Source organism: Crotalus tigris, unplaced genomic scaffold (genome assembly GCF_016545835.1).
Source record: "Crotalus tigris isolate CLP2741 ecotype Arizona unplaced genomic scaffold, ASM1654583v1 scf7180000022411.5474196:2289641, whole genome shotgun sequence".
NCBI classification, from domain to species: Eukaryota; Metazoa; Chordata; class Lepidosauria; order Squamata; family Viperidae; genus Crotalus; species Crotalus tigris.
In genome coordinates this window covers 2,094,412-2,120,215 of record NW_024099112.1, presented here as the reverse complement: position 1 = coordinate 2,120,215, position 25,804 = coordinate 2,094,412, and the positions used below count along the sequence as shown (strand labels likewise).

At 39.7% G+C, this 25,804-nt stretch overlaps 1 protein-coding gene across 2 annotated transcripts in view; it reads right to left on the bottom strand.

Annotated features, from left to right (window-relative positions):
• Window positions 1-11,795, bottom strand: part of DENND2D (DENN domain containing 2D) — a 48,647-nt gene extending 36,852 nt beyond the window's left edge. The window contains exons 1-4 of one of the 2 annotated variants that reach the window (XM_039319083.1): window positions 11,292-11,795; window positions 5,851-6,023; window positions 2,722-2,834; window positions 708-777 (exon numbers count right to left, since the gene is read on the bottom strand). In XM_039319083.1, the coding sequence (XP_039175017.1) occupies window positions 708-777; window positions 2,722-2,834; window positions 5,851-6,023; window positions 11,292-11,355 (420 nt within the window). In that variant the 5' untranslated portion in view covers window positions 11,356-11,795. Of the gene's footprint in view, window positions 1-707; window positions 778-2,721; window positions 2,835-5,850; window positions 6,024-9,052; window positions 9,195-11,291 lie in introns of those variants that run through there. The other variant, XM_039319082.1, reaches the window with a different exon arrangement.
• Between the last annotated feature and the right edge of the window lie 14,009 nt (window positions 11,796-25,804).

Sequence of the window (25,804 nt, the reverse complement as noted above, 5' to 3'; positions counted from 1 at the left end):
TTGTAAGTAGCTGGGGGGGTGTCTGCTGTAACTTTGAATAGTCACTAAGCGATCAATCATAAGTCAAGGACTATTTATACTAAAGCTTTCTAATTTAGCAAGAACCTGACACTGAAATAGACAATATAGGTAGTCTTCAATTTACAACAGTTCATTTAGTGACATTCGAAGTTACAACAGAACTGAAAAAAATGACTTATGACTGTTTTTCACACTTATCATGGTTGCAGCTTCCCTGTGGTCATGTGATCAAAATCCAGATGCTTGGCAACTGGTTCATATTTATGACAGTTGCAGTGTCCTGGGGCCACATAATCACCTGCTGTGACTTTCTGACAAGCAAAGTCAATGGGGAAGCAAGATTCACTTAACAATCATGTTACTAATTTAACTGCAGTGATTCACTTAACAACTGTGGCAAGAAAAATTGAAAAATCGGGCAAAACTCACTTAAAAAATGTTTCATTTAACAACAGAAATGTTGAGCTCAATTATGGTCCTAAGTCAAGGACTACTTGTAATATTTTTTTTAATCATGATGAAACATATTTATTTTCTGCAATTCTAAGGAATTATCGATTATAAGACAAGATATGTCAGCATGGAATGTATTGCCTCAATCGATCCAATACGTCAGCCAAGTAAACTCTTAACAAGCCAAATATTGTTTTTTTCAAAACAATCAAATTAAAAGAGAAAATAATCACCAACAGTCTTCTGCAGTAGCCAATTTTTCTACTCCCATCAATATTGGTAAGGACAAAAGAAAATGTTTCACTGTAAGGAATAAAAGACATAAAATGTTACTAGTTTTGTTTGTTTATCATATTTATATAGCTCCCCAGAACATGACTCTGAGCAGTGTACTATGAAACCTAAACATTTAAAAAACACTAAATTAAAAACACCAGTCAAAGTTACCAATGACAAATTAGCAGATAGAGCTATCATGATAGGCAATATAGCCATTTCACTAATTTGCCACTTCTCTGAGATCCCCAAGCCTGATGTCACAATCATGTCTTAAGGGACTTGTGGAAGAATGTCAGGGTGGGGCCAGTCTCACCTCAAGGGGAATGGTGTTCCACAGGGTAGGAATCACAGCAGAAAAGGTCTGATTCTAATCTACTGGACATAATATGATGGGCAAATGTAATTGGGTGGAAGGGTCCCTCAATCAACTTGGTCCCATGCCATGAAAGGCTTTAAAGGGCAAAACAGTACCCTGAATTGGACTCCAAAGCAAACTGGCAACTAATGTAGCTCATAGAGCAGAGATGTAGCCTGTGCCATTGTAGAGGCTCACGTAACTTCCTGCCCCGTCACATTTTGAACCAGTTAATGCTTCAGAATACTCTCCAAAGCAGACCCGTATAGTGTGTGTTGCAATAGGCTATCTGGGAGATGACCAAGACACCTCCTGACTCAGGAATAGGCACAAATGGTAACAATACGAAGCTCCTAGCCACAACTGCCACCTGTTCTTCGGGTAGGAGACATGACTCAGGAGGCTGCCCATTCTGCACACCAGGTCTGATTGGAGCAGTGCTACTCGATTCATAGCATAGTCCCTAAACCAGAGGGCTCCAAAATCCAGAGCCAGTCAGGCTTACCAGGGTTCAGTTAAGCCTGTTGTTCCTCATCCAGACTCTCACAACCTCTAGCTATCAGGATAGAACATCAACCGCAAAATATGTACAAAATTTATAAAAATAACAAAACATAAAAATAACCAAATGTTTATAATATTTATAAGAAATAATTTTCAAAACATTGCATGGAAATTATACAAGAAAGGCTATTCAGCACAGCATTTATTTTAGCCAGCACTACTGAAATAATAAAAAAAAAGAGAGAGAATCTGCTTAAAATCCAAAATCTATTGAGGCTACCATACCAAAAATTCCCAAGAAGGCCATTCTGATTATTCATGGCCCAACAGAATGCACGGATCTGTTAAGCTTATCCACAAAGCCAAGAGATTGCTATGACTTACCCAACCATATGTAGTTAGAGCCCCCCACAAAAAATCTCTTAGGAATATTAACTTATTATAATTACCAGTTCTAATTCTCTTTGTGGTGCCCACAGCACTATACAAAAAAGCATGAAAAACCATCTAATCACCAAACTATCAAATAGAATTCATATTAAAATACTCCCTTGAAACAAAACAATAGGAATATGACTATTTAAAATAAAATCCAGTTCAAACAGCCCATTTCCTCCTCTGTCAGCATCTTTTGGGGGTTGCAGATTATCTAAACTACTGCTACGGAACATAAGATTGCAACCTTTCGCTCCTCCAAAGTGCCATTTGTATTCAGATTCAAAACACTCTATTTACTACATACAGGAAGCCACCAAATTAGCATTTGGCTAAAGATCTTCAAGCAACAGCAGGAAAGGTGCCATATTTGCTTGCTGAATAGCCTGTCAGGTAAATTTTCTCAAACAAGCTGTACTGGAAAATTCAAGAATAGTATTTCTCCCTAAAAAGGGAAGGAAGAGTTCCAAAGTACATACTGATTTAAACAAATACTATTTGTTTATTCAAGTACATATATTTATTCCGCTGAGTGGAATAAAAGTACAATAATTCGGAACTGATTGTTATATAGAAACCGGGAAAACGAGAACTTTGTTTGTATTTGCTTTTGTTTTCATGGCATTCAACACCAGGTCTCTTGTAAGACTGGTATACTATCCCAGGACAGTTACCTCTTATACTCCATGAGGGGTGCCCATTCATTACCATCTGGGAAGCAGAACAAGGGAATGGCCTGAAGCAATCTTTCCTCTTCTTCACGCTGTCCTCTCAGTAGATTCTCACGCTGAAACACAAACCAGAAAGTAGATGCAAAAAAGTTTCTCTCACAATTTTATTCTATCTGTACTTTTGAGTCAGTGTTGACTCATGGCAAGTGCCTGGAAAAATACCTGTAGAGCTGAGAGGAAGTGACTGGCCCAAGGTCATGCAAGTGGCTTTGCGCCTAAGGCAGAACAGTCTCCCAGTTTCTAGCCTGATGCTTTAACCACTACACCAGACTGATACTCTCCTCATAATTTAATCTAGAAAAACCAATGTCTAGATTTGTTAAGAATGCAAAAATGAAAAACCACAAGTAAAGACAGAGTCTGCTTACTCAACAGATGCATATTTAATTGTATATGGTATGTGTACTATTGTATAACTATCTCTGGAGAATTGATATAAAGCTCAAGGTCATCCACTTTTGTCAGGACTAATCTCAGAAGCAAACCTTCAGTTCTTATAAACAGATAATTACATATATTCAGTGGTGGGATTCAGCCAGTTCGCACCACTTTGGCAGAACCAGTAGCTATTTTTTTGTTGTCCAGGCCCAGAATGGTCTTCCGGAAGCAACATCCACACAGAGAGCTGTTTGTTCACATATTTGAATCCCACCACTGCATATATTGTACATACTAGAATTATTGTTCTCAAAATGATGGTTATGTTTGTAAAATTACTAAGATATAAAGCACTTTCTACATTCTCAAGGGACATCCAACATAATTATTAGCAATGTGTAGCCAAATAATTGTTTTCTAACTTTTTTCCAAATCCACATTTCAACAAGAAAATATTTTTAATCTCCTTATAATGAATGTCTTAAAAGAAAAAACAAAAACTGGTATTATATTTTTAAACTCATTACTCAGTGGTAAAACAGATGTTTTGTGGGCAGAAAATCCAATTTATATTCTGGCATTTTCAAACAAATGATCAAACATTAATTAAATACATTAATGTGATATTTTCTGAAGGCTATATTTAATCCTGATATTCAGACTATGGGCCTCTGAGATGGCAGGTGATCAGGAAAGATCTGAAAGCTGCTTCTAGCCAGAATAAACAGTACTATTTTGACAGTCTGATCCTGTATACAGCTTCCTAGATCCCATATATATACAGTTTGGTTGGTGCTCAACACTAAGCAGGATTTTGCAAAAGGAAAAAAAAAAACAGTAAAGAACTTGCAGCAATTTAGCTGTGCTCCTGCATACCTTTCCTTCTATGCATTCACAATCATGAAGCGGAACTTCATATAAAGAAATCTTCTCCTCATCAGAATGTAAACAGATCTAGGGATTTCCCCATTTGCAAATAACCACAGCACAAAGATGTCTAGCAATATCTTTTTCAGGGCCCCCTGAATGTTGCCATTATTGTGTTTTATCTCAGCCCTTGATTGACACAGTGGTAAATTGGAGTTAGTTTATTTGCCTTATTACTCCAACTTTGTCCAAGGACAGCATTAAGATATATAAAATCCATTAGATTTTGTCACGCCTTACTTTGAAATCAGTTGACAGCAGCAACATGAAAAGACACAAAAGAAGCAGGGCAGGTTCAGCAATGGGAAAAACTAAACGTCATCGTGTTATACTTTCTGCCAGTAGAAAGATGGATGAGTAGTAGGAAATAGTAGGGAAATGCTTCTAACTTGATTATTAATCTAAGGGAGAGATACTGTATTTGATGCCTCTATAGCAGTGGTTCTCAACCTTTTTAATGCCACGACCCCCAAACTGGTCGTAAGTCGACGACTAAACCGGTCGCAAGTCGAGGACTAAATCAGTCGTAAGTTGAGGACTACCCAACCGGTCGTAAGTCGAGGATTTTCCCTGCCTGGGAGCACTGCACATGTGTGGTGCCGCCCCCTGCGCCGGCTGAGGCGTAGCTGGCAAGCGGCAGAGACGGAGCAGGCCAACCACCAGCTGGGCTACCAGCTGGCCCAGCCCACGGGAGGTAAGGCACCCGCCAGAAAAGGGGAAAAAATGGCAGACAGCCTTGCTTGGCAACCGCGAAATAGTTGATCGACCCCAAATGGGGTCGCGACCCATAGGTTGAGAACCGCTGCTCTATAGAATGTCTTAGGAACAAGGCCATACCATAGTATGAAATTTAAGAGCACCTGTTTTAAGAGCACTTGTTCAGCAATGAAAGCAGTGGAACAGCAGGTGGAACAGCAGTGGAAACAGCAGGTTACATCTAAAGCATTTTGTATTCATACCTGGTGGTTCTGGTAGCTTGTGTCATTTCATAGCCAAAGGCAAATTAACCTTTATGATTCCCTTAAGAATCTATCATATACTTCTCCTTGCTACATAAGTTGAGTGATGAAAATATATAGACAAATGAAATCAAACTGCTGCACTGTGATAGAAACCATATGAAGCAAAGCCACAAAGCAAAAGATAATGAGTCCCAGATAGTCAAAAACAGAAAATAAAGGGCACAGATTCTAACTAAGGAGATTACTTTGGGGAAACACACAGTTAGACCAACACAACCTAAGCTTTAGCAGACATCCATGCACGTTTTTTTGTTAGGGAACAGATATATTTCAAGTAGTCTCAAATAAGACAAACTATCTGGCCATTGCAATCTTGGTGCCTCCTTCCCTATCTACATTTGCTATAAGTTGGCATGCAAAATGAAGAGTGGTTGAAGCTTCTAGGTAGATAAAATCTTCTTCTTCTTCCAGGCATCTCTTCAACCATTTAATCTCCTTCAATTCATTGGTAAACTTGGAAGCATTGCAAAAGGGCAGTCAGCATCACTTACTGACATGTTCCACTGAGTATCATCCACATACTGATGATAGCTTATCCCATATTAGATAATCTCACCCAAAAGCTTCATGTAGATATTAAAGAGGAGTGGAGAGAGAACACTGAATGAAATGCAATTAGAGCACAGCCAGCCACAGTTGTTGCTCCAGGTTTTGCACATATATATCTGTGAGAAATATCTGAAAAGGGCTCCTAGCAACGTTCTAATTTCTACACATGATGAAATCATTATGTTCAATTCCTTACCTTTGGAAATTGATAGGTAATCTTGGGCTCATAATTTCCCTTTGTGTCCTTTTTAAGTGAGACTACAACCAGGTATTCAAAAAATGGGTGTCCAGCTGAATAAGAGAAACTGCTTCCCAGCCTTATATCAGCACCAGATTTGTTTTCTGTAGGATTTGCATCCTGGGAGTCACCTGTAATGCAAAACAACAGCAATGTTATATGTAAAATGTAAAAATCTCAGCTAAGATCAGACAGACATTCCATGTCAAGGAAAGTGAATTATCTGTCTTGAAATAAATGCTTCTAAAGATAACAAATTGAAACCATTCCTCACCATTTGTTTCCTATCTGTTTCCTTTAGACACTAGCCCTAACAAGTCTTACCTTCCGGTGCAGAAACCCTTGCCGCAGTTTCTTTCTCATTAGCAATACATAACTAGCAAACATTTATAGCTACCATTCACATTAACAGTGTTCTCAACTCCCATCCATTATCATCTATTGCTGCACACATCCTCAGTCTTTATACAAAATTTCCCCCAAGAAAGCGTTGATGACCTGAACCATCTGTTCACAATTTTTATTTGGGTTCCTGCTCTGAATCGAGAGTATTCTACATTCACTTCTACACTGACACCTGCTCTCTTGAATGCCTTCGCTGACATCCACTTGGCAGGTAGATACTACGTAAAAATCTGTTGCTTCCTCCAGGCTTTCCTTGAATGGATGTTGCTATTACTATGGTGGCAATTTTTCAAAACAATCTTCTTTAAATGTTGTCTAAATTGTATTTCTCTACCACTGTCTAGTAAAGGTCAGAAAATCAATATAAATCTTTATCCATGGGTCAGAAAGGACGGAAAGAAACAGCAGAACAGAACAAGAGTCATCTTGTGGAGGAGATGAGTGGCATAAAAGTTTAATAAACAAACAAATAAATAATATGTATATAGAAATGCAAAGAAGCTCTTCTGAGTTAGTCAAACAATAAATTACAGATAATAACTGCATCAGGCTGCATGAGGCAATGTTTAACAATTTTTGCCAATAGGTGGATTCAACTGCCTGAAGGAAAAAAATCAAGTTTTAAGTAAACGAGGAGTGTAGAGGAAAATCCCTTCTGTGTTTGCCTTAGACAGCAGATTCTATAGATAAAGAGGTGAGCAATGTCATCACCAAAGCAGAAACAAATCTTGGAGAAGAAAGAACACATTTCCATGCTGCCATATAATCAAGTCAGCACCCAGTCACCCTTGACATCTTGTACATCAGCTGCATTTGAAAAACATGCTAAAACTATAAGCCACTCTTAATTAACTACTTTGGCTGTGGTTATTGGGCATGCTCAGCACAGACCAACCAATTATATTATAGCTTTTAATGGGATGGTTTAGTTCACACAATACTGTAATGGCTATTTTGCTCAAGACATTAGAAAAATATAAATTAAACATATACATATAATCTGAAAGCTGTATTTGAATCAAATGTGATTATAAGAGTCAATTATTTGAACTGAATATAGGAACAAAATATAGTTTCCCACTTGCTCCTCTATTCTATGTAATGTCAGTGAATACCCTCCAATTAGAACTATAGAATAATTTAAATATTGACAGGATAGCTCCATAGGTTGCCCACTTGTAAATGCTTTTTCATGGCTTTGATGCTATCGAAGCCAAACAAATATTAGCTTTTGTAAGGAAATACCAAAATAAGAGGAGAGCAGAATTTACAATAAATTTTTAAAAGACCAAAGCTCTGTTCATCAAAATTGCTTCCAATATAGAATGAGTTAAGAAACAAATCTTGCTTTATGATTTGCATTATAGACATAAAATGCTATAGTGCTAATTCCAAGATATATTTCCAAAGTGATATGCTAAATTATAATTTGTAGTTTATAAAATTAAACTTCAGGCTTAGTTAGGCGCTTATTAAGCCTATTTAGGAGAGCTGCACCTCTAAAAATGGTTACATTTCCCAAATTATTACAACTTTTTCAGATATTGCTAGTGTCTTTAACCTGGAAAAACCCTGAAAAAAATTATTTGGAAAATGTGTATTCCAAAACAAAAGGCATGCATAAATATAAAATTATTGTAGAGTAATACCTCAAAAGGGATGGGGATTTTCTAATATACTGTATGATTTAGTTAAAACCTCTATTATTTTGAAAAATAAACCTAAAAATCAGAAAAAAACTGAAGAATCACATTCATATAAACATTCATTATTTCACACAAAAAAAATAGATCTAAAATGTTACGAAAAGGGCTTGCAAAGTTGCTTCTTGGATTGCACAACTGAAATCTGCAAAAGTAGCACCACATATGAATTCCGTCATCTTTGTCACTATTGAGCAACATTCTTTTCCAGTTAAATTAAAGCTAAAGCACAAGAGAATTGCCACTGCTCCCAACTCTACATCCAAGGTTTTTCTTAGCATGACTGGCTGGGGAAGAAGGAGAGAGAAGAGAGAGGAGTTGATGGCTATTTTGGTGCTAATTCTCAAATCTCCCTGGGTGTTCATTCCATGGTACCAGAGAGCAAAAAACACATCCATGCCTAAGAGATTTCTGGACTAAAACACCTGTTTTAACAAAGCTCCTTTTTATACACTTTTGTTAATATTTCCTCCTTTTGATACCATTTTTCTATTTTATTTCACTTTACCTTAATATTTAACTTATTTCAGGAATTAAAACTAAATAAAAGTACCCAGTACTATAGGTAAAAGTACAAGATGTAGAATCAGCCCTGGAATTTTGAAATCAGCATACTCATTCCAAAACGCTGTGTCTGTTTTCCCCTTCCTTTTCTGCTTATCTTGCTTTGAACAGCTGGAGAAGTGGGGGATGCAGGAGAGTAGAGAAGTAGCATGCCTCTTTCTATCTATCCTCTGCAGTGATCACTCTGCAGCAAAAACCAGAGAGCAGAAGACCATCTTATCTTCTGCTTCCAGTAACTATCACAAAAGAGGATATTTTTCATCCACCACTTTCTTCTACCAACTCTGCTTTACTTATTTTTGAGATCCCCCCCCCCTTTACATATCAGTAGCCCCACATAAAACTCTGAAAACATTAAGAGGTAAAGATATGTTCATATTCAGAAAAATGGAAAGGGGCAAATACTTTACAGGTAGCCTCAACTTATGACCATTCATTCAATGACAATTTGAAATTATGAGAGTTCTTAAGGTACTTATGACCTGTACCTGCAGTTATGGTTGTGGCAGCACCCCCGCGGTCAAGTGATCCAAATTTGGGGGCTTGGCAGCCCATCCACACTTAAGGTGCTAGGATGGATTAAATGCCCCCACTTCCTTCTCAACTAAGCTCTTTTGGCCACCTGTCACCCTTCGCTCCATTACTCCAGTTGACCTTTGTCAACTTCTTATTCCTTCCTGCAGATGAAGGCATGGCCTGGCTCTTCCTGAGGCAGCTGCTGGCCATGTAAGGCAGACCTCCCCAGATCTTGGGAGGAAACTATTACAGGGAAGAAAGCCTTACCTAGTCAGCAGCTGCTTGGGCACACCTTATCAGAAGTGGAGCAAGAAGGTGACAAAGATCAGCTGGATGCAACACAAAGGAGCTTCCTGGTGCACTGTGCCACTAGGGCTTTTTGCAGCCCCAGAGCTCCACCACACCAGGAAGCCTCTTTGTGCCATATGAAACCATCCTCATCCCAATTCAACAGCACAGTGCAGAAAGGCTTTCTGATACATTGCAGCTCCGAGTCATTTTGCACTCCCAGAGCCACAGAGCATCAAGAAGCGCTTGACTGCAGTGTATTCTTTTCCCAGCCTTCCTGAGCTCAGGCCACATCACAGTAGCCTCCTCCCTCAATTGTGCACAACCTGCATTGGCCCTCAAAAGGAAGCAACCCCATGCTCCTTACCTAGGATTCCCTCCACTTCCTGCTTAACAGGAATTATGAGGCAACTAAGACTGCAGGGACTGCTGTCATTAAGCTATGCAGGACATTTTGCTTTAGGACCACATCACTTAGTGATGGAAATTCCAGTCCCAACTATGATTGTAAATCAAGGACTATCTCTACAAAGAACTATATTCTGTATTTGATTTTGGCTGTTACATGAATTACATTCAATCTGCAGTGTTGTAGATTAGAAACATTTACTTTGTGAACAGAACAGAAAGGGGAGTTGTTAACCTGCTCCACATATGCACTTCCTGGTTCCTGATACAAAGTTGTTACACATCTGAGTTTACTTCATACTTGATATAAAATAATCCCAGCCTTGATGCTGAATCAATCCATCTGGACTCACCAATACACACTGTCATACATTTATACTTAATCCTTTTCAATAATGTAACTTGAATTTCCCAGCAAGCTACCTTGTTAAATGGCCATTCAACATGGAGAAACATCACAGGTATTCTTAAAGGCCAGATGTACATTACAGCACAAATGAAAGAGGCCAAGACCTTTTACACTGGTATAATAAAATAGAATAACCTTAATTCCAGTGGTGGGATTCAAATATGTGAACAACCAGTTCTCTGTGTGGATGCCACATCAGAAGTCCATTCTGGGCCTGGGCAACAAAAAATTAGCTACCGGTTCTGCTGAAGTGGTGCGAACTGGTTGAATCCCACCAGTGCTTGCTTTAATCAAACAAGTAACCAGAATTAGGGTCAACATCTTATCCAAAAGTATACAGTAAAAAAAAAGCTATAATCAATGTATTTGTTAAGGTCTCTTAGATCTCATTGTTATTTCCCTCCAACTTGACTACATTCTGTCAAAAACAAGTAGCTAAAATTTGGTTAAGCGGAAACTAAACTGCACAAAATAACCTTCGTTTCTGCATCCTGTCTCTTATTTTCTGAAAACCTTATCAATTCTAATCTCCAGTTGCAAAAACATTTTGTACCTTAAAAGCCCATCTAAATAATTATCACATGGACTTGTATGATCAAGTATCATAAAACCCAAATCGGGCAGCTTCAGCTTATTTATTGTCAGTTTACTTCATTCATTCAGTCTAATTCCCAAAATTCCTTCTTCCAGTTTTCCCGGTTATTCCAAACGTTTCCTTCCGATGTCGTCATATTAAGTACACAAGGGACTTTCCTACCGTGAATTTATCGGAAGCATGGTGGGGGAACACCGCTCAGCGTCTGACCAACCGGCGGGGGCAGAGAATAAGGGTTGACCCAGCATAAACTTGGCATGGTCATTTCTATCGGCCCTGCCCCCCAAACTTCCGCAGGGACGGAATAGGCACGGCGCACCCCACGGCGCAAATTCACTAACTGGATCGGCAAGCACATTGCTTTTCCCGAGAGTTCGAATTACAGCGGAGCAAGAGAGGCAGAGCAAGAAGACCGAAGGGAAGAAGAGAAGGGGACGAAGGCTGGGCTGGCGCCAGACTGACGGACAAGTGGGAGGAAGAGAGCTCGCCCGGTCCTGCCCCTTGGACTCACCTCTCCTAGACGATTTCTGTACCAGGCTATTTCGGAAGAAGCGGGCGAACCTCTCTCCCGCCATGCCGTAAATGACTCGCTCTCTTCCGCACCAAGCTGCCGCCGCCTCCTCGTCCCGCTTCGTGTCGACTTAAAACTTTACACCTGGGAAAAGTGAAAGCGGTGGCAGCAGCGGACTTGCCGGGCGGGAGGAGCCTTCGGGAGGCTGGAAAGAGACGCGCTGCAGTTCCCGAGCGAGGCGATGGGCGGAGAGCAGAAGCTGCCTGGAGGAACAACACCTGAAAGACGGCAGCCTGCCAGGAAAACACCAGGCCGCCACGTGCGCACGCCTCACTTAAATTGAGACAGAACTCTGCCCGCATTGGTTGTGGGATCCTCAGGCTTTCCGTGTCGACGCAGAGTCTTTCAAACTCACAAGAGGCTTGCTGGTACGTTTGTACACCGCTGCAGGTCTTTGCCTTTCCATCTCCAAATTTCTTTTTCTGACAAAGAATTAAAGAATTAAATTGGGAGACTAAAATGGCCATTTCGAGCTCATTCTGCTCTCTTCAGTTAGCCACACCCTTTATGGGATTCGAACCTGGGCAGTTTACATACTAGGCAGTGATTTAACCACCAAGCAACAGGCTCTCCTCCCTCTTTGCCCTCTGAGTCAAGGGAGTATATGCAGGAAGTTTTTCAGACAGATGTCTAATTGATTACACCTTGACATTTTTTAACTGCTATACTGCAGTTTTACTTTTTACAATCTCTTTTGCCTTGCAGCCCCCGACTAGAGGCGTTAAGCAGGCTCAAGTTGCAACTGCAAAACATTACAAGTCCAAATTTCTTTTTCTGACAAAGAATTAAAGAATTAAATTGGGAGACTAAGATGGCCATTTCGAGTTCATTCTGCTCTCTTTAGTTAGCCACACCCTTTATGGGATTCGAACCTGGGCAGTTTACATACTAGGCAGTGATTTAACCACCAAGCCAATATATATTAAAAAGTGCAAATTTCCTCGACGTCTCACGTGGCTTATGGGGCTAAACTGAAATGAAATTTGCTAGATTTTATTCTTTAAAATGTATTTCGTTAAAGGGACAAAATACACTTAATTTATTGTATTCAAAGTTATAAAAGCTTGAATTACATCCGGCTTCTTAAGTACAATACCCATGCTAAGATCCATTATATATCTAAATCCAAGCTTTTCTTAAATAGTAACACCACCTATACAAGGCAAAATCAAACAACTTATGGGGGAATCACACACATGAAATCCAATTAAAAGTATCTATAGCAAGAGTGTATGTGTACACATACATATACAGACAGAGGCTGTGAATTCTAGTTTTGTTTTAAGCACAAAGTCAACTCAGTGATTTTAGGCCAGTCCCTCTTCTTTAACCCTAAGGAGAGAATGGCAAACCACTTCCGAAAAACCTTGTCAAGGAGACTGCAGCAGTTGCCAGGAATCAAAAACTAACTTGAAGGCCCACACTCCACTCCTAGGAAGATGCCAGTGACAAAGCACTTCCAAAAAAGATTGTCAAGAAAATTGCATGGACTTAATCCCTATAGGTGCCAGAATTCAAGATTCACTTGAAGGCACAAATTAAAAAATAAATGCACACTAAACCACCAAGATGAGAGCAGTCCCATGATATGTTGCTGCCTGAGACATATTGATATTCACCCCTCCCCATGCACACACTATATACAGCAGTATATAGTATATTGGTCTGGTTGTGGAATATGTGTTAAATCATAGGCTTAGTTTCAATACTAACTGAACCTAGCTATTGTGTTTCACAGAGCATGGCTCATGGCTTAGTATGTTATGCAAGCTTATCCAATTGAAATTTATTTAATAAACTAGGAATAAGCAATGTCTAAATTTGTCAAGAAGATGTATGCTCACATTATTAACCTGTTCTCATTATTTGACTAAGTAGCTTCCTTAATGGATTGTGGAAATACTGTAGCCGTGACATTCTGATTAGCAAGCTAATCAACCTGATTAGCAAAATATATGGGCTATTGTGTGCGCATCAGACAATCAAATTGAAAGAATACTCATTTGGATTTTTGGAATGAAGTATTAAATGGTGTGCCACAACATTCAGTCCTAAGTCATATACTTGAAACATTTTTATTTATTTATTTTTAAAGTTTTTTATTAATAAAACAGTTAAAACAAAGAAAAGGACATAACATGTCGTTCCAGTGTATATAATCCGAACAATTTGTTCCTTGTCATACATATAATTCCTAATCTCTATATATACATATTTTCCTATATAATACAGTGTCAAATTTGTTTCTCTATATACTAGAGTATACAGTTTTATATACCACAATCTTAACACTAATTTAAAGCCTGAGTAGTTCTCCTTGACTGATACCAGCAATAAAATTTGTCCCAGATTTCAAAATAGTCCGACTTGAAACATTTTTATTAAAGGGCTTTGGTGAAGAAGTGGAAAAATGCTTATAAAATTGGCCAATTATATAATCTGAGTGAAACAGCCAAATAAATCAAAAACTCAGATTGGTCTTAATAGGATAGAGCTGTGGTTCTCAACCTGTGGTTTGTGAAAGCTTGAAGAAATTTATGATTTAAATCTTGAGTTAAATCTTGGGGGGGGGGGTCTATGGCCATAGCCTGTGGCCAGAAAAGTATTTAAAGGGGATCAGTGGTGAAGAAAAAGTTGAGAATCATTGGCCTAGCCCTAGATAATATCTTATTGAAATTGAATAGACAATGCAAAAGTCTTCATTTAGGAAATACAATTCCAATAAAGTGGGTTAAGAAGGAGGAAAAAGTTCTTGAAAAGTTGATTTCAAACTGCATCTGAGTCAATAAAATAGTGTTTACAAAAAAAGACAGATCCAGTATTATATTGCATCAAAAGAGGTCGTTTCCAAATAAAAGGAAGTAATGGTACATTTTGTAATACAGTACATTGCTGTACTCTTTCCACAGCCCCTATGCCTCTGTTTACTCCAACAGAGGTCAAGGATCATGAAGTTATTTCTTTGTTTCTTACCAGTCAAACCTGCTGTTGCATTGCTCTTTTATCACAGGCATGCACAGATTAACTTTCAAGACAGTTTTTAGTTTGTTTAGAATTCAATCATTCTGTAGGTTGTTTGGCCTGAACAGGTGGACAAGGATATTTATTGCTGGGGCAAAACAGTTTATCAGAACCATCTCAGGTATATCCAGTTAAAGGCTTTACACCTTAGGAAGAATTCCTGTAAAGGGGGTTTAAATGATTTGGGAGATGGTAAGATGACTTACCTGGAGATATGTTACTATTCTGAAAATACCTGAAGGTAACTTATTCTTTCGTAGAATATAAGGACCTTATATTCACAGAAGGATAAAGCTTGTTTTCCATTGTCCCAGACTGCTAGATACAAAATAGTTAAGGTGACCAACTGTCCTCCTTTAGGGAGGACAGTCCTCCTTTTGTGAGTTCTGTCCTCCCTCGAAAAGTGTCCTCCTACATGTCCTCCTTTTCGATATTTGAAGACTAATCTGCAGGGCTTTTTTTTTTTTTTTCTCATAGAACACTCAGAACGGTGTTACCGGCACCTTTTTTTGATGGTTTTTTTTCAACTTTTGCATGAGCTGTGCTACTCCCCCTATTGGCTTTCGAAAGCCAATAGGAATTGCTGCTGAGCATGCCAAAACACCCAGCCGGCAAACTTTGCACATGTAAGTTGTCTGCAGCGAAGGCAAATTGGCAGGAACTTTGCACCTCTCCCTGCTACCCAATTACACCATCTCCTAGTTCAGGGGTAGGCAACCCAAAACACTCAAAGAGCCACTTGGACATGTTTCCCACTGAAAACAACACTGGGAGCCGCAAAACCCTTTTGATATCTAAAATGAAGATAACACTGCATATATCCTTTTTTACCTTTAATATATATATTATGTATGTATGTATGTATGTATGTATGTATGTATGTATGTATATGTATTTGTGTGTATATCTATATAAAATAAAGGTAAAAAAGGATATATGCAGTGTTATCTTCATTTTAGATGTCAAAAAGGTCTCTCTGTGTGTGTCTCTTTCCTCTCTCTCCCTCCCTCTTTCCCCCCTCTCTTTCCTCTCCCTCTCTTTTTCCTCTCTTTTTTCTTTCCTCTTTCTCTCTTTCCTCTTTCTCTCTCTATCTTTCTCTTTTCTCTTTCCTCTCTCTTTCTTTCCTCTTTCTTTTTCTCTCTTATCTCTCTCTTTCCTCTCTCTTTCCTCTCTCTTTCTCTTTCCTCTTTCTTTCCTCTCTCTTTCTCTTTCCTTTTTCTCTTTCCTTTCTCTCTTTCCTCTCTCTCCCTTTCTGTCTCTCTCCCTCTGTCTCCAAGTGAGGAGAGAGAGAACGAAAGGCAGACGGCACTGAATGGGTGAGGAGGGGGAGTAGGACGGGAGGCAGCGGCTCCGGTGGCTGCAGCACGGTGGCGACCACTGCAGCATTGTTGGGGGTCCCCGCCGCTGCTGCCCCCGGCCCGGCCGCTGCCCTGCCGCATCCTCAGCTGAACAGGCGGGGACAGGGAACAGGACAGGAGGCAGCGGCTCTGGTGGCAGCAGTGGCTGCACGATGGCAGCCACTGCAGCATCATCGGGGTTCGCCGCCGGCCCCGGCCCGGCTGCTGCCCCCACCGCGTCCTCAGTCGAACGGCCGGGGAGGGGGAGCAGGACGGGAGGCAGCAGCTCCGGCGGTGGCCACTGCAGCATCATCGGGGGTCCCTGCTGCTCCCGGCCCAGCAGCTGCCCCCGCTGCGTCCTCAGCCACTTTGTTGTCACAAGAGGAGGGCGCCAGGGCTGGGTACACCATGGGCCGGTTTTTTTTATTATGCAGTTATCATATTATAGTGTATTCTGTATTATTGTTGCAATGAATAAAATGTTTCTTTTATTTACGATATATTTTTCTTCAATTTATTTGTGTCCTCCTTTTCATTGTAAAAAAGTTGGGTCACCTTAAAATAGTTCCTTTTAGTTATAGGAAGACAGATACTAAATGAATTTTAGAAAAAGGTTTCAACTATTGCATTTGTTAGTTGGCATAGAATATAGACAGCCTTCTGTTAGAAAAAAAAATCAGTGTGGATTCCTAAGGATATGTAGCTGAGAGTACTATGTAGCTGGCTGACAAATGTGTAATCCTCAACTGAACTACATCCACATGGAGGGAAGTAATCAGAGTGGTACCCCAAGGTTCCATTTTAGACCCAGTACTCTTTAGTAACTTCATAAATGATCCAGATGGGGGAATTAAAGGAGGACTCATCAAATTTGTAAATGACACTAAGCTGGCAGGAATAGCCAACATTCCAGAAGACAAGTTCAAGATCTAAAAAGATCTTAACAAATTGAATACTGGGCCCAATCTGACAAAATGAAATCCATTGCAGATAAAAGTAACATTTTACACTTAGGCAACTGTATAGGTATAGACCAGGTGAAATTTGACTTAATGCTAGTAACTGTGAGAGATCTTGGAGTCCTAGTGGACAGTCACTTAAATAATAACCAACAGTGTGCAGCAGCAGCCAAAAAAGCCAATGCAATCCTAGGCTGCATTAATAGTGGGATAGAATCAAGATCACGTGAAATTCTAGTACCGCTTTACAAAGCCTTAGTAAGACCACACTTGGAATATTGCATCCAGTTTTGGTCACCAAATACAAAAAAGATGTAGAGTCTCTGCAAAGAGTGCAGAGAAGAGCAACAAAAAGATTAGGGGGCTGGAGGCTGAAACATACAAAGAACGGTTACAGGAATTGAATATGTCTAGTCCAGGGGTAGGCAACCTTGGCTCTTTTATGATTTGTGGACTTCAACTCCCAGAATTCCTGAGCCAGCATGGCTCAACTTGGAAACCTTTCCCTTTCTCCTCAGTGTGGCCGGCTCAGGAATTCTGGGAGTTGAAGTCCACGAGTCATAAAAGAACCATGGTTGCCTACCCCTGGTCTAGTCTATTGAAAAGAAGGATTGGGGAAACATAACACTCCTCCAGTATTTGAGGGGTTCCTACAAAGAAGAGAGGGTGAAACTATTTTCCAAAGCACCAAAAGGCTTGGAAACTAATCAAGGAGAGAAGCAACCTAGAACTAAGGAGAAATTTCATAACAGTGAGAGCAATCAACCAATGGAATAGTTTGCCTTCAGAAGTTGTGGGTGCTCCATCACTGAAGGCTCTCAAAAAGACTGGACAACCATTTGTCTGAAATAATATGGAGTCTCCTGCTCAAGCAGGGGGTTGGATTAGAAGACCTTTGAAGTCCCTTCCAACTCTATTATTCTATGTTCTATGTCACAGGTGTCAAACTCGATCACATCATGTGACATATTGCGACTTTTTTTGCCTTTGTGGAGCTGGGGTGGGCGTGGCCTGTATGTGACACATCCAGCCCGCAGGCCGCCAGTTTGACACCCCTATTCTATGTTCTACTGTAATCCCCCTTTAACAAAAGGTGCTTTCTGCTGTATGGTTGTACAATACTACATTCTATACATGAGCAATTTAGTGCATGGAATAGATGTCCAAACAAAGCTTATGTATTTTATCTGGTCATAGACCCACATTGTATATTTTAGGCCAAAATATTTTGGGGTGGGAAAAGAAAAAGGAGCATCAGTTACAGAATACAGGTAGTCCTCAGCTTATGACCAAAATTGAGCCCAAAATTTCTGTTGCTAAGTGAGACATTTGTTAAATGAGTTTTGCCCCATTTTATGACCTTTCTTGCCATAGTTGTTAAGTGAATCACTGCAGTTGTCAAGTTAGTAACACGGTTGTTAAGTGAATCTGGCTTCCCCATTGACTTTGCTTGTCAGAAGATCGGAAAAGGTGATCACAGGATATTGCAACCATCACAAATATGAGTCAGTTGCCAAGCATTTGAATTTTGATCATGTGACCATGGGGATGTGCAGCGGTCATAAGTGTGAAAAAGGTCATAAGTCACTTTCTTCAGTGCTGTTGTAATTTCAAATGGTCACTAAACAAACTGTTGTAAGTTGAGGACTGCCTCATGAATGAAGGCGAATATACATGTCCCAGGAAAATGTTGCAGGATTCAGTCTGGGTCGGTCACCGGGACCAGAGGTCTAGTCTTCTGAGCTTTCGGACTCGTGACGGAGCCCGTCTTCATGTCTCTCTAGCTAGAGGACTACCTTTATAGCAACGGCTAAGGAGTGATAGGAAAATGAAAGCATTAGGAGGATAAGGGGAAAATACAGCTGGATGTGTGATGGTATCTAAGGTAGGTGAAGAAAAGATGACATTGGAAAAATAGGGAGTGGAAGGAGGGTTATCAAACATTAATCATAATTTGAATACAGCATAATATCAAGCACAATTGGCCCATCTTCTCATGCCCGGATTTTCCTAGAAGCTTCATTTCCCCACTTAACCACAAATCATGTATTGTCACCAATCTTGGATATATGTGCAGCATATGCAACAGGCTCATGCAGGCTAGATAATGGAATAACAGTTGGAATGGACCTTAGAGGTCTTCTAGTCCAACCTCCAGCTCAGCAGGAAGCCCTATATCATTTCAGACAAATGGTTGTCCAGTCTCCTCTTAAAAACTTCTAGTGTTGGAGCATTACTAAAAGCCAACATGGGTTTGTCAAAAATAGATCATGCCAGACAAATCTTATTGCATTCTTTGACCAAGTGACAAAATTAGAGGAATGCTGTGGATATAATTTACTTGGACTTCAGTAAGGCATTTGATAAAGTAGATCACAACCTACTACTTGATAAGATAGAAAAATGCGGGTGAGACAGCATCACTACCAGATGGATCCGTAGCTGGTTGACTGGCTGTACTCAGCATGTGGTCCTCAATGGAACCACATCTACATGGAGGGACGTGTGTAGTGGGGTGCCCCAGGGCTTTGTTCTGGGCCCAGTGCTCTTCAACATCTTCAGCAACGATTTGGACAAGGGGATAGATGGGGAAATCATCAAATTTGCAGACGACACCAAGCTGCCAGGAATAGCCAACACTCCAGAAGACAGGAGAATCTGGACAGACTTGAACACTGGGTGCTATCTAACAAAATGAAATTCAATGGTGAAAAAAGTAAGGTTCTACATTTAGGCAAGAAAAACCAAACACGCAGGTATAGTATAGGGGGTGAGAGGGACCTCGGAGTCTACTGGACAATCACTTAAATATGAGCCAGCAGTGGGCTGCAGCTGCCAAGAAGGCCAACACAGTGCTGGGCTGCATTAACAGACGGATAGAATCAAGATCACATGAAGTATTAATACTACTTTACAATGCCTTGGTAAGGCCACACTTGGAATACTGCATCCAGTTTTGGTCACCACGATGTAAAAAAGATGTTGAGACTCTAGAAAGAGTACAGAGAAGAGCAACAAAGATGATTAGGGGACTGGAGGCTAAAACATATAAGGAAAGGCTGCTAGAATTGGGTATGTCTAGTTTAATGAAGAGAAGGACAAGGGGGGACATGATAGCAGTGTTCCAATATCTCAGGGGCTGCCACAGGGAAGAGGGAATCACGCTATTTTCCAAGGTGCCTGAAGGCAGGACAAGAAGCAACGGATGGAAACTAATCAAGGAAAGAAGCAACCTAGAACTAAGGAGAAACTTCCTGACAGTTAGAACAATTAACCAGTGGAACAACCTGCCTCCAATAGCGGTGAATGCTCCAACACTGGAAGTTTTTAAGAAGAGATTGGACAGCCATTTGTCTGAAATGGTATAGGGTTTCCCACCTGCCTTTCAGTGCTTTGGGAATAGCTTGAGTCCCTCTTCTTTGTGGCAATCTCTGAGATTGCCTGGTTATATGCAACCAGCCAGGATATCCAACCTGGCTGGTTGGATATGCTGTGCTTGAATTCAAGAATGGCAACAATACACAACAGCAATCAAGGTATAGTCCATAAAGGAAGATGCTGAAAAACAGCAAGTGGATCAGCTGGTGCACATCTTATCAAAAGGCTGAGAAGACGGGGTGGAGCACCCTTCTCTGCACAGGTTGTGACAATGAATGTACTGCTGGGAGACTTGAAAGAACGAGTTAGAGAAAATCTATGTAGTCACTAGGAGTCAAAATGTGATGGTATATAATCAAATCTGAAAACAAACTATTCCAGGGTGTAGCTCAGTTGAACTGTGGCCTTCCTGCAATAGTTCAAGTGAACTTCCAAGTCACAATGTGTTTAATTCATATTTTGATTTCATGCATAGCCCTAAAACAACCACCCTTACATTATGGGATGTAAGATAAGATAAGATAACCTTTATTGTCATTTTTTTTTACTGTGGGTACAACGTCACACATCAAAATTGAAATTTAGTGGACCGCTCTCAAAGTGAAACATATACATGACACACACCTAAACATACTATGTACAACATATGTATAGACCCACACCCCTTCATATACATAACAAATAAATATTAAATACTGTCCATCTTGAATATATAACAGAAGGAGGAAGCTTGAGAGTTCACAAGGTTAATGCTGTATGGAATTAAACTATAGCTGAATCTGGATGTTCTGTTACGGATACCACCACGAAGCCTCCTCCCAGAAGGTAAAAAGGAAAACAGATCGTGAAGGTCATAATCCTGCACCTGGATGTAGAACCTACTGAACGTAAATGAATTTACTTCTTGCAAGGTATGTTCTACAACAGAGGTGTCAAACTCGCAACGTCACGTGATGTGTTGCGACATATCGCGACATTTTCCATTGCCGGCAATGGGGTGGGTGTGGTTTCAGCATGATGCATCTGGCCCACGGGCCGGCAGTTTGACATCCCTGTTCTACAATGTTGTGCTTTGTCTTCATTACACCAAATATCTCTCTATGGCAAAGGACAAATGTCTTGCATAGGATCAAATTATGAAAAGCTCATATGCAAAGAAAGAAATTTTGAAACATTAGAGACTACACAATTTATCCCAAAGTGTTAAGTGTTATTTATGTTACACTATGATCTATTTTATATGATGTTTTATGGGAGTGATGGCCAATTCACCCCAAAACTAGAACTGCCCTGCTCAACCAAGAGAACCCAGGGTAAATGAGTTGCTTTCACTGGTACTGCAATCATCTTCCACTTCTCTTCCCTAACTAAGGAGACAGGAAAAAAGAGGGTAGCACAAGATCAGTTTAAGTCCAGAAACTGGTTTACAACAATTTAAATTATCTAAGGCATGTTGGCAGATTATAATCCCTCAGAACAGAATCCAGAACCCAAAATACCTGCTTAGTATATACTTCATTGAAAACACACAACAGTACAGAGAAATATAGAGTGGTTCCAGGCTTAGAGAAAAAGAATTAGATTTTCAGAGTTAAATTAATTCAAAATGCCAATTAAGCTCCAAAGAAAAGTAGTTATGAAATGAGCCAGACAAAGTTTTGAGCACATCTAAAATGAAATCAAACTTTTGATGTAGTCTGCATAATTGACATAGTCTGCATAATTATTATTATCTAAATAATCTTATTCAAGTATCTATAATCCCAAATCCAAGCCAAAATAGCAATAAATGCAGTTAATTGCTTAAATAACCATTTCTTTCTACACAATCTGATTTTAGGTATATGTATTTATATTCTTTACATCTTCCCTCTAAATTGTTCTGAAGAATGAAACACTTGCTCACAATTCTGTGACCTAGGAGTTTATCTAATAAAGAAATTATTCTAATACAGATTTTGATATTTTTTCTTACATCAATATAATATTTTTCAATGCCATATTGCTTAGTAAATGAGTATCTAACATCAAACTAGAGTTTTATTTGAATATAACTTTCTCAAAAACAAAATACTGATGAAACTGGGCTCTAATGTAAAAACACAATCTTAGTGAATTTATTTGATGCATTATATTTTTTACCACATGATGTCAGGGTAACCACAGTGAAACTACGTTTTGGCAAGATAAACAAAAGTACACATCCATATTAAATATTATATAATATAATAGATGTGTATAAAGACAAGGATAGAAAAAGCCCAAACAGCATTCTTCAAAATGAAAAAGGTATTCTGCAGTCACGACATAAGCCTAAGACTGAAAATCAGGCTTGTCAGATGCTATATTTTTTCTATGCTGCTCTATGGAGTAGAGAGTTGGTCTCTGACAGAAGGCCATCTGAAGAAACTAGAAGCATTTGAAATGTGGCTGTTACGTATAAACTGGGTTGACAAGATCAGAAATGAGGTGATAAGCCACCTGGGAAAGCCAAGGGAAATAATCAAAACAATTAAAAAACGAAAATTAGAATATTTCGGACATGTGATGCGATACCCAGAAAAATACGGCATACTCCATTTAATCCTCCAGGTAAAGATTGAAGGCAAATGAGGTCCAGGCAGAAGAAGAATATCGTGGTTTCAAAATCTAAGAGACTGGTTTGGACAAAACTCAGCAGCACTTTTTCATGCGGCTGCTGATAAAAACAGAATCACCAACATGATTGCCAATGTCCGATAATGGATATGGCACAAGAAGAATAAAGAATATATAGGAGTGTCTGTAGGGTGTGGTCAAAAAAGTCCAGATGTTGTCCATGAAGGAGCAATTGAAACTTTGTCTGATTTCTGTGTGTGTCATATGTGTGGCACACATAAAAAAATGGTGGAGCTTTTATTGCATTGTTATATGATCTCCATCTTGGGTTTTTGTTTTCATTTTTGTTTATATTGTTGCTGCTGACACTCCAGAATACATAAATGGAGTCCATGTTGCAATTGTTCTGAGTTTAAATATGCCTCTGAAAATATTTCATGCATGATGTGTATTTTTGTACTGTAAAACAATTCTTTGTGGCATCTAGTGGTCACTCATATTTTTGCAGCCCAGTTCTAGAATCCCAATATATGGTGCATTTTCATACCATAAATGCAAATTGCTGGAGGACGAAGCTGGGGAAATCTTATTTGCAAATGAAAAATAATGGAACCATATAAGTGGGCTCTGCTGTCTGACTGGATTAGGCAATTTCCCATTATATCCAGTATATTCCCCTGGCTCTGCCCAAGCTTATCAAGGAATTAGCCAATTGTGTTTTGGGTTAAATATAATTATTCATCAATCAAAAACCTCCAACAATACTCAGTGTTTTCCTAATACAGTTCCTGAACTTTCACATTGCAATCAATCATAATTGAATCATGTCTGGTGAATAAATCACAATAAAGTCAAAAGTAAACAACATATTATGGCTTAGTGTGCCTTATAAGCCATGATGTATGATTTAATATGATGTGGGAACTAAGCTGCTATACTTTCTTCAATGAACAGTTAAAACAACTCATGGCTTAGTGCGATATATGAACCTCATTGGCACAGTATCTGTGTACTAAATATAATATAATATGATATGATATGATATAATAGTAATAATAATAATAATAATAATAATGTTGGAAGGGACCTTGGAGGTCATCTAGTCCAACCCCCTGCTCAGGTGGGAAACCCTATACCATTTCAGACAAATGGCTGTCCAGTCTCTTCTTAAAAACTTCCACTGTTGGAGCATTCACCACTTCTGGAGGCAGGTTGTTCCACTGGTTAATTGTTCTAACCGTCAGGAAGTTTCTCCTTAGTTCTAGGTTGCTTCTCTCCTTTATTAGTTTCCATCTGTTGCTTCTTGTCCTGCCTTCAGGGACAAGAAGCAACAAAGAAAATAGCTTGACTCCCTGTTCTTTGTGGCAGCCCCTGAGATATTGGAACACTGCTATCATGTCCCCCCTCATCCTTCTCTTCATTAAACTAGACATACCAATTCCAGCAGCCTTTCCTTATATGCTTTAGCCTCCAGTCCTCTAATCATCTTTGTTGCTTTTCTCTGTACTCTTTTCTAGAGTCTCAACATCTTTTTTACATCGTGGTGACCAAAACTGGATGCAGTATTCCAAGTGTGGCCTTACCAAGGCATTGTAAAGTGGTATTAATACTTCAAGAGATCTTGATTCTATCCGTCTGTTAATGCAGCCCAGCACTGTGTTGGCCTTCTTGGCAGTTGCAGCGCACTGCTGGCTCACATTTTAAGTGATTGTCCACTATGAGTCCGAGGTCCCTCTCACAGTTACTACTATTGAGTAAGGTACCCCCTATACTATACCTGTGCATTTGGTTTTTCTTGCCTAAATGTAGAACCTTACTTTTTTCACCATTGAATTTCATTTTGTTAAATAGTGCCCAGTGTTCAAGTCTGTCCAGATCCTCCTATATCCTAAGCCTGTCTTCTGGAATGTTGGCTATTCCCGCCAGCTTGGTGTCATCTGCAAATTTGATGATTTCCCCATCTATCCCCTTGTCCAAATCGTTGATGAAGATGTTGAAGAGCACTGGGCCCAGAACAAAGCCCTGGGGCACCCCACTATACACTTCCCTCCATGTAGATGTGGTTCCATTGAGGACCACACGCTGAGTACGACCGGTCAGCCAGCTACGGATCTATTTGGTGGTGATGCTGTCTAACCCACATTTTTCTACAGTAGCTTATCAAGTAGTAGGTTGTGATCTACTTTATCAAATGCCTTACTGAAGTCCAAGTAAATTCCATCCACAGCACTTTTCTGATCCATGTGGCTGTTATGGCTGATATAGGATCTCAGCAACGGGAGACAAAGCAGGAGTACCATATCTGGGCTACACTGGATGGCAGCAGATTGAGTTTCTGTACTCCACTGCTACCCTCTATTAGTCATCCAGATTTTTGTAGCCAAAAACTTGTAACCCTAAGACAAATCCTATTACATTTCCAGTGAGTTTGTGAAATTCTGTGTCCTTTGTGGAATCATTTTCAAGCTAGGAAAACAGAGAGCCATTAGAAGACATTACTTCTGCTCCCAAGAGTCCCTAGTCAAATGGTAGAGATGAAAAGGTAGATAAGCCTCCTACTTAGATTTGCCAGGAAATAATGATTTAACTTGCGGGAGGGGGAGCTTCTTGGCCAATCAGCTTGAAACTCCTTTGAACCTCTTAATGAGTGCTGATAATCCCTAAGTATTTGTTGGCATTTGAAACAGTAAATTGCTCTGTGCCTCACACCATGAAGTCTTTTCCAGAAAGCCAAGCTAAGTTTACTCTGGAGCATGTGAGATCAGATATCAGCTGGGGAGTCTCTCTGTTATTGCTTTCTTCTTCCATTCTCTAGCTTTGCAAATCCAGGCTGATTTGTGTAGCTCACCTGGAGTCTCATAAGCCACATACAGTGCGAGTTCTCTTCTGCATGAAGGAAAATGGGTCAGAATGCAAAACAAACTTTATTTTCCTACTGATAGGGGAGAGACTGGTGGAACTGTACAAATTGTTACTCATTTATACCTTTATGTACAAGGACTTGAGGAGCAATCATAACAATCACAAAAATTGCCTTATGCTTCATAGATGTAGTTGCTGAAAGTTACAGATGCCAAAATAAAGTTGGCAACAAACATGTTTGTATCAATGTCAGGATTCAAGCATCCATAAATACAAACAAAACTTAAATATAAATAAA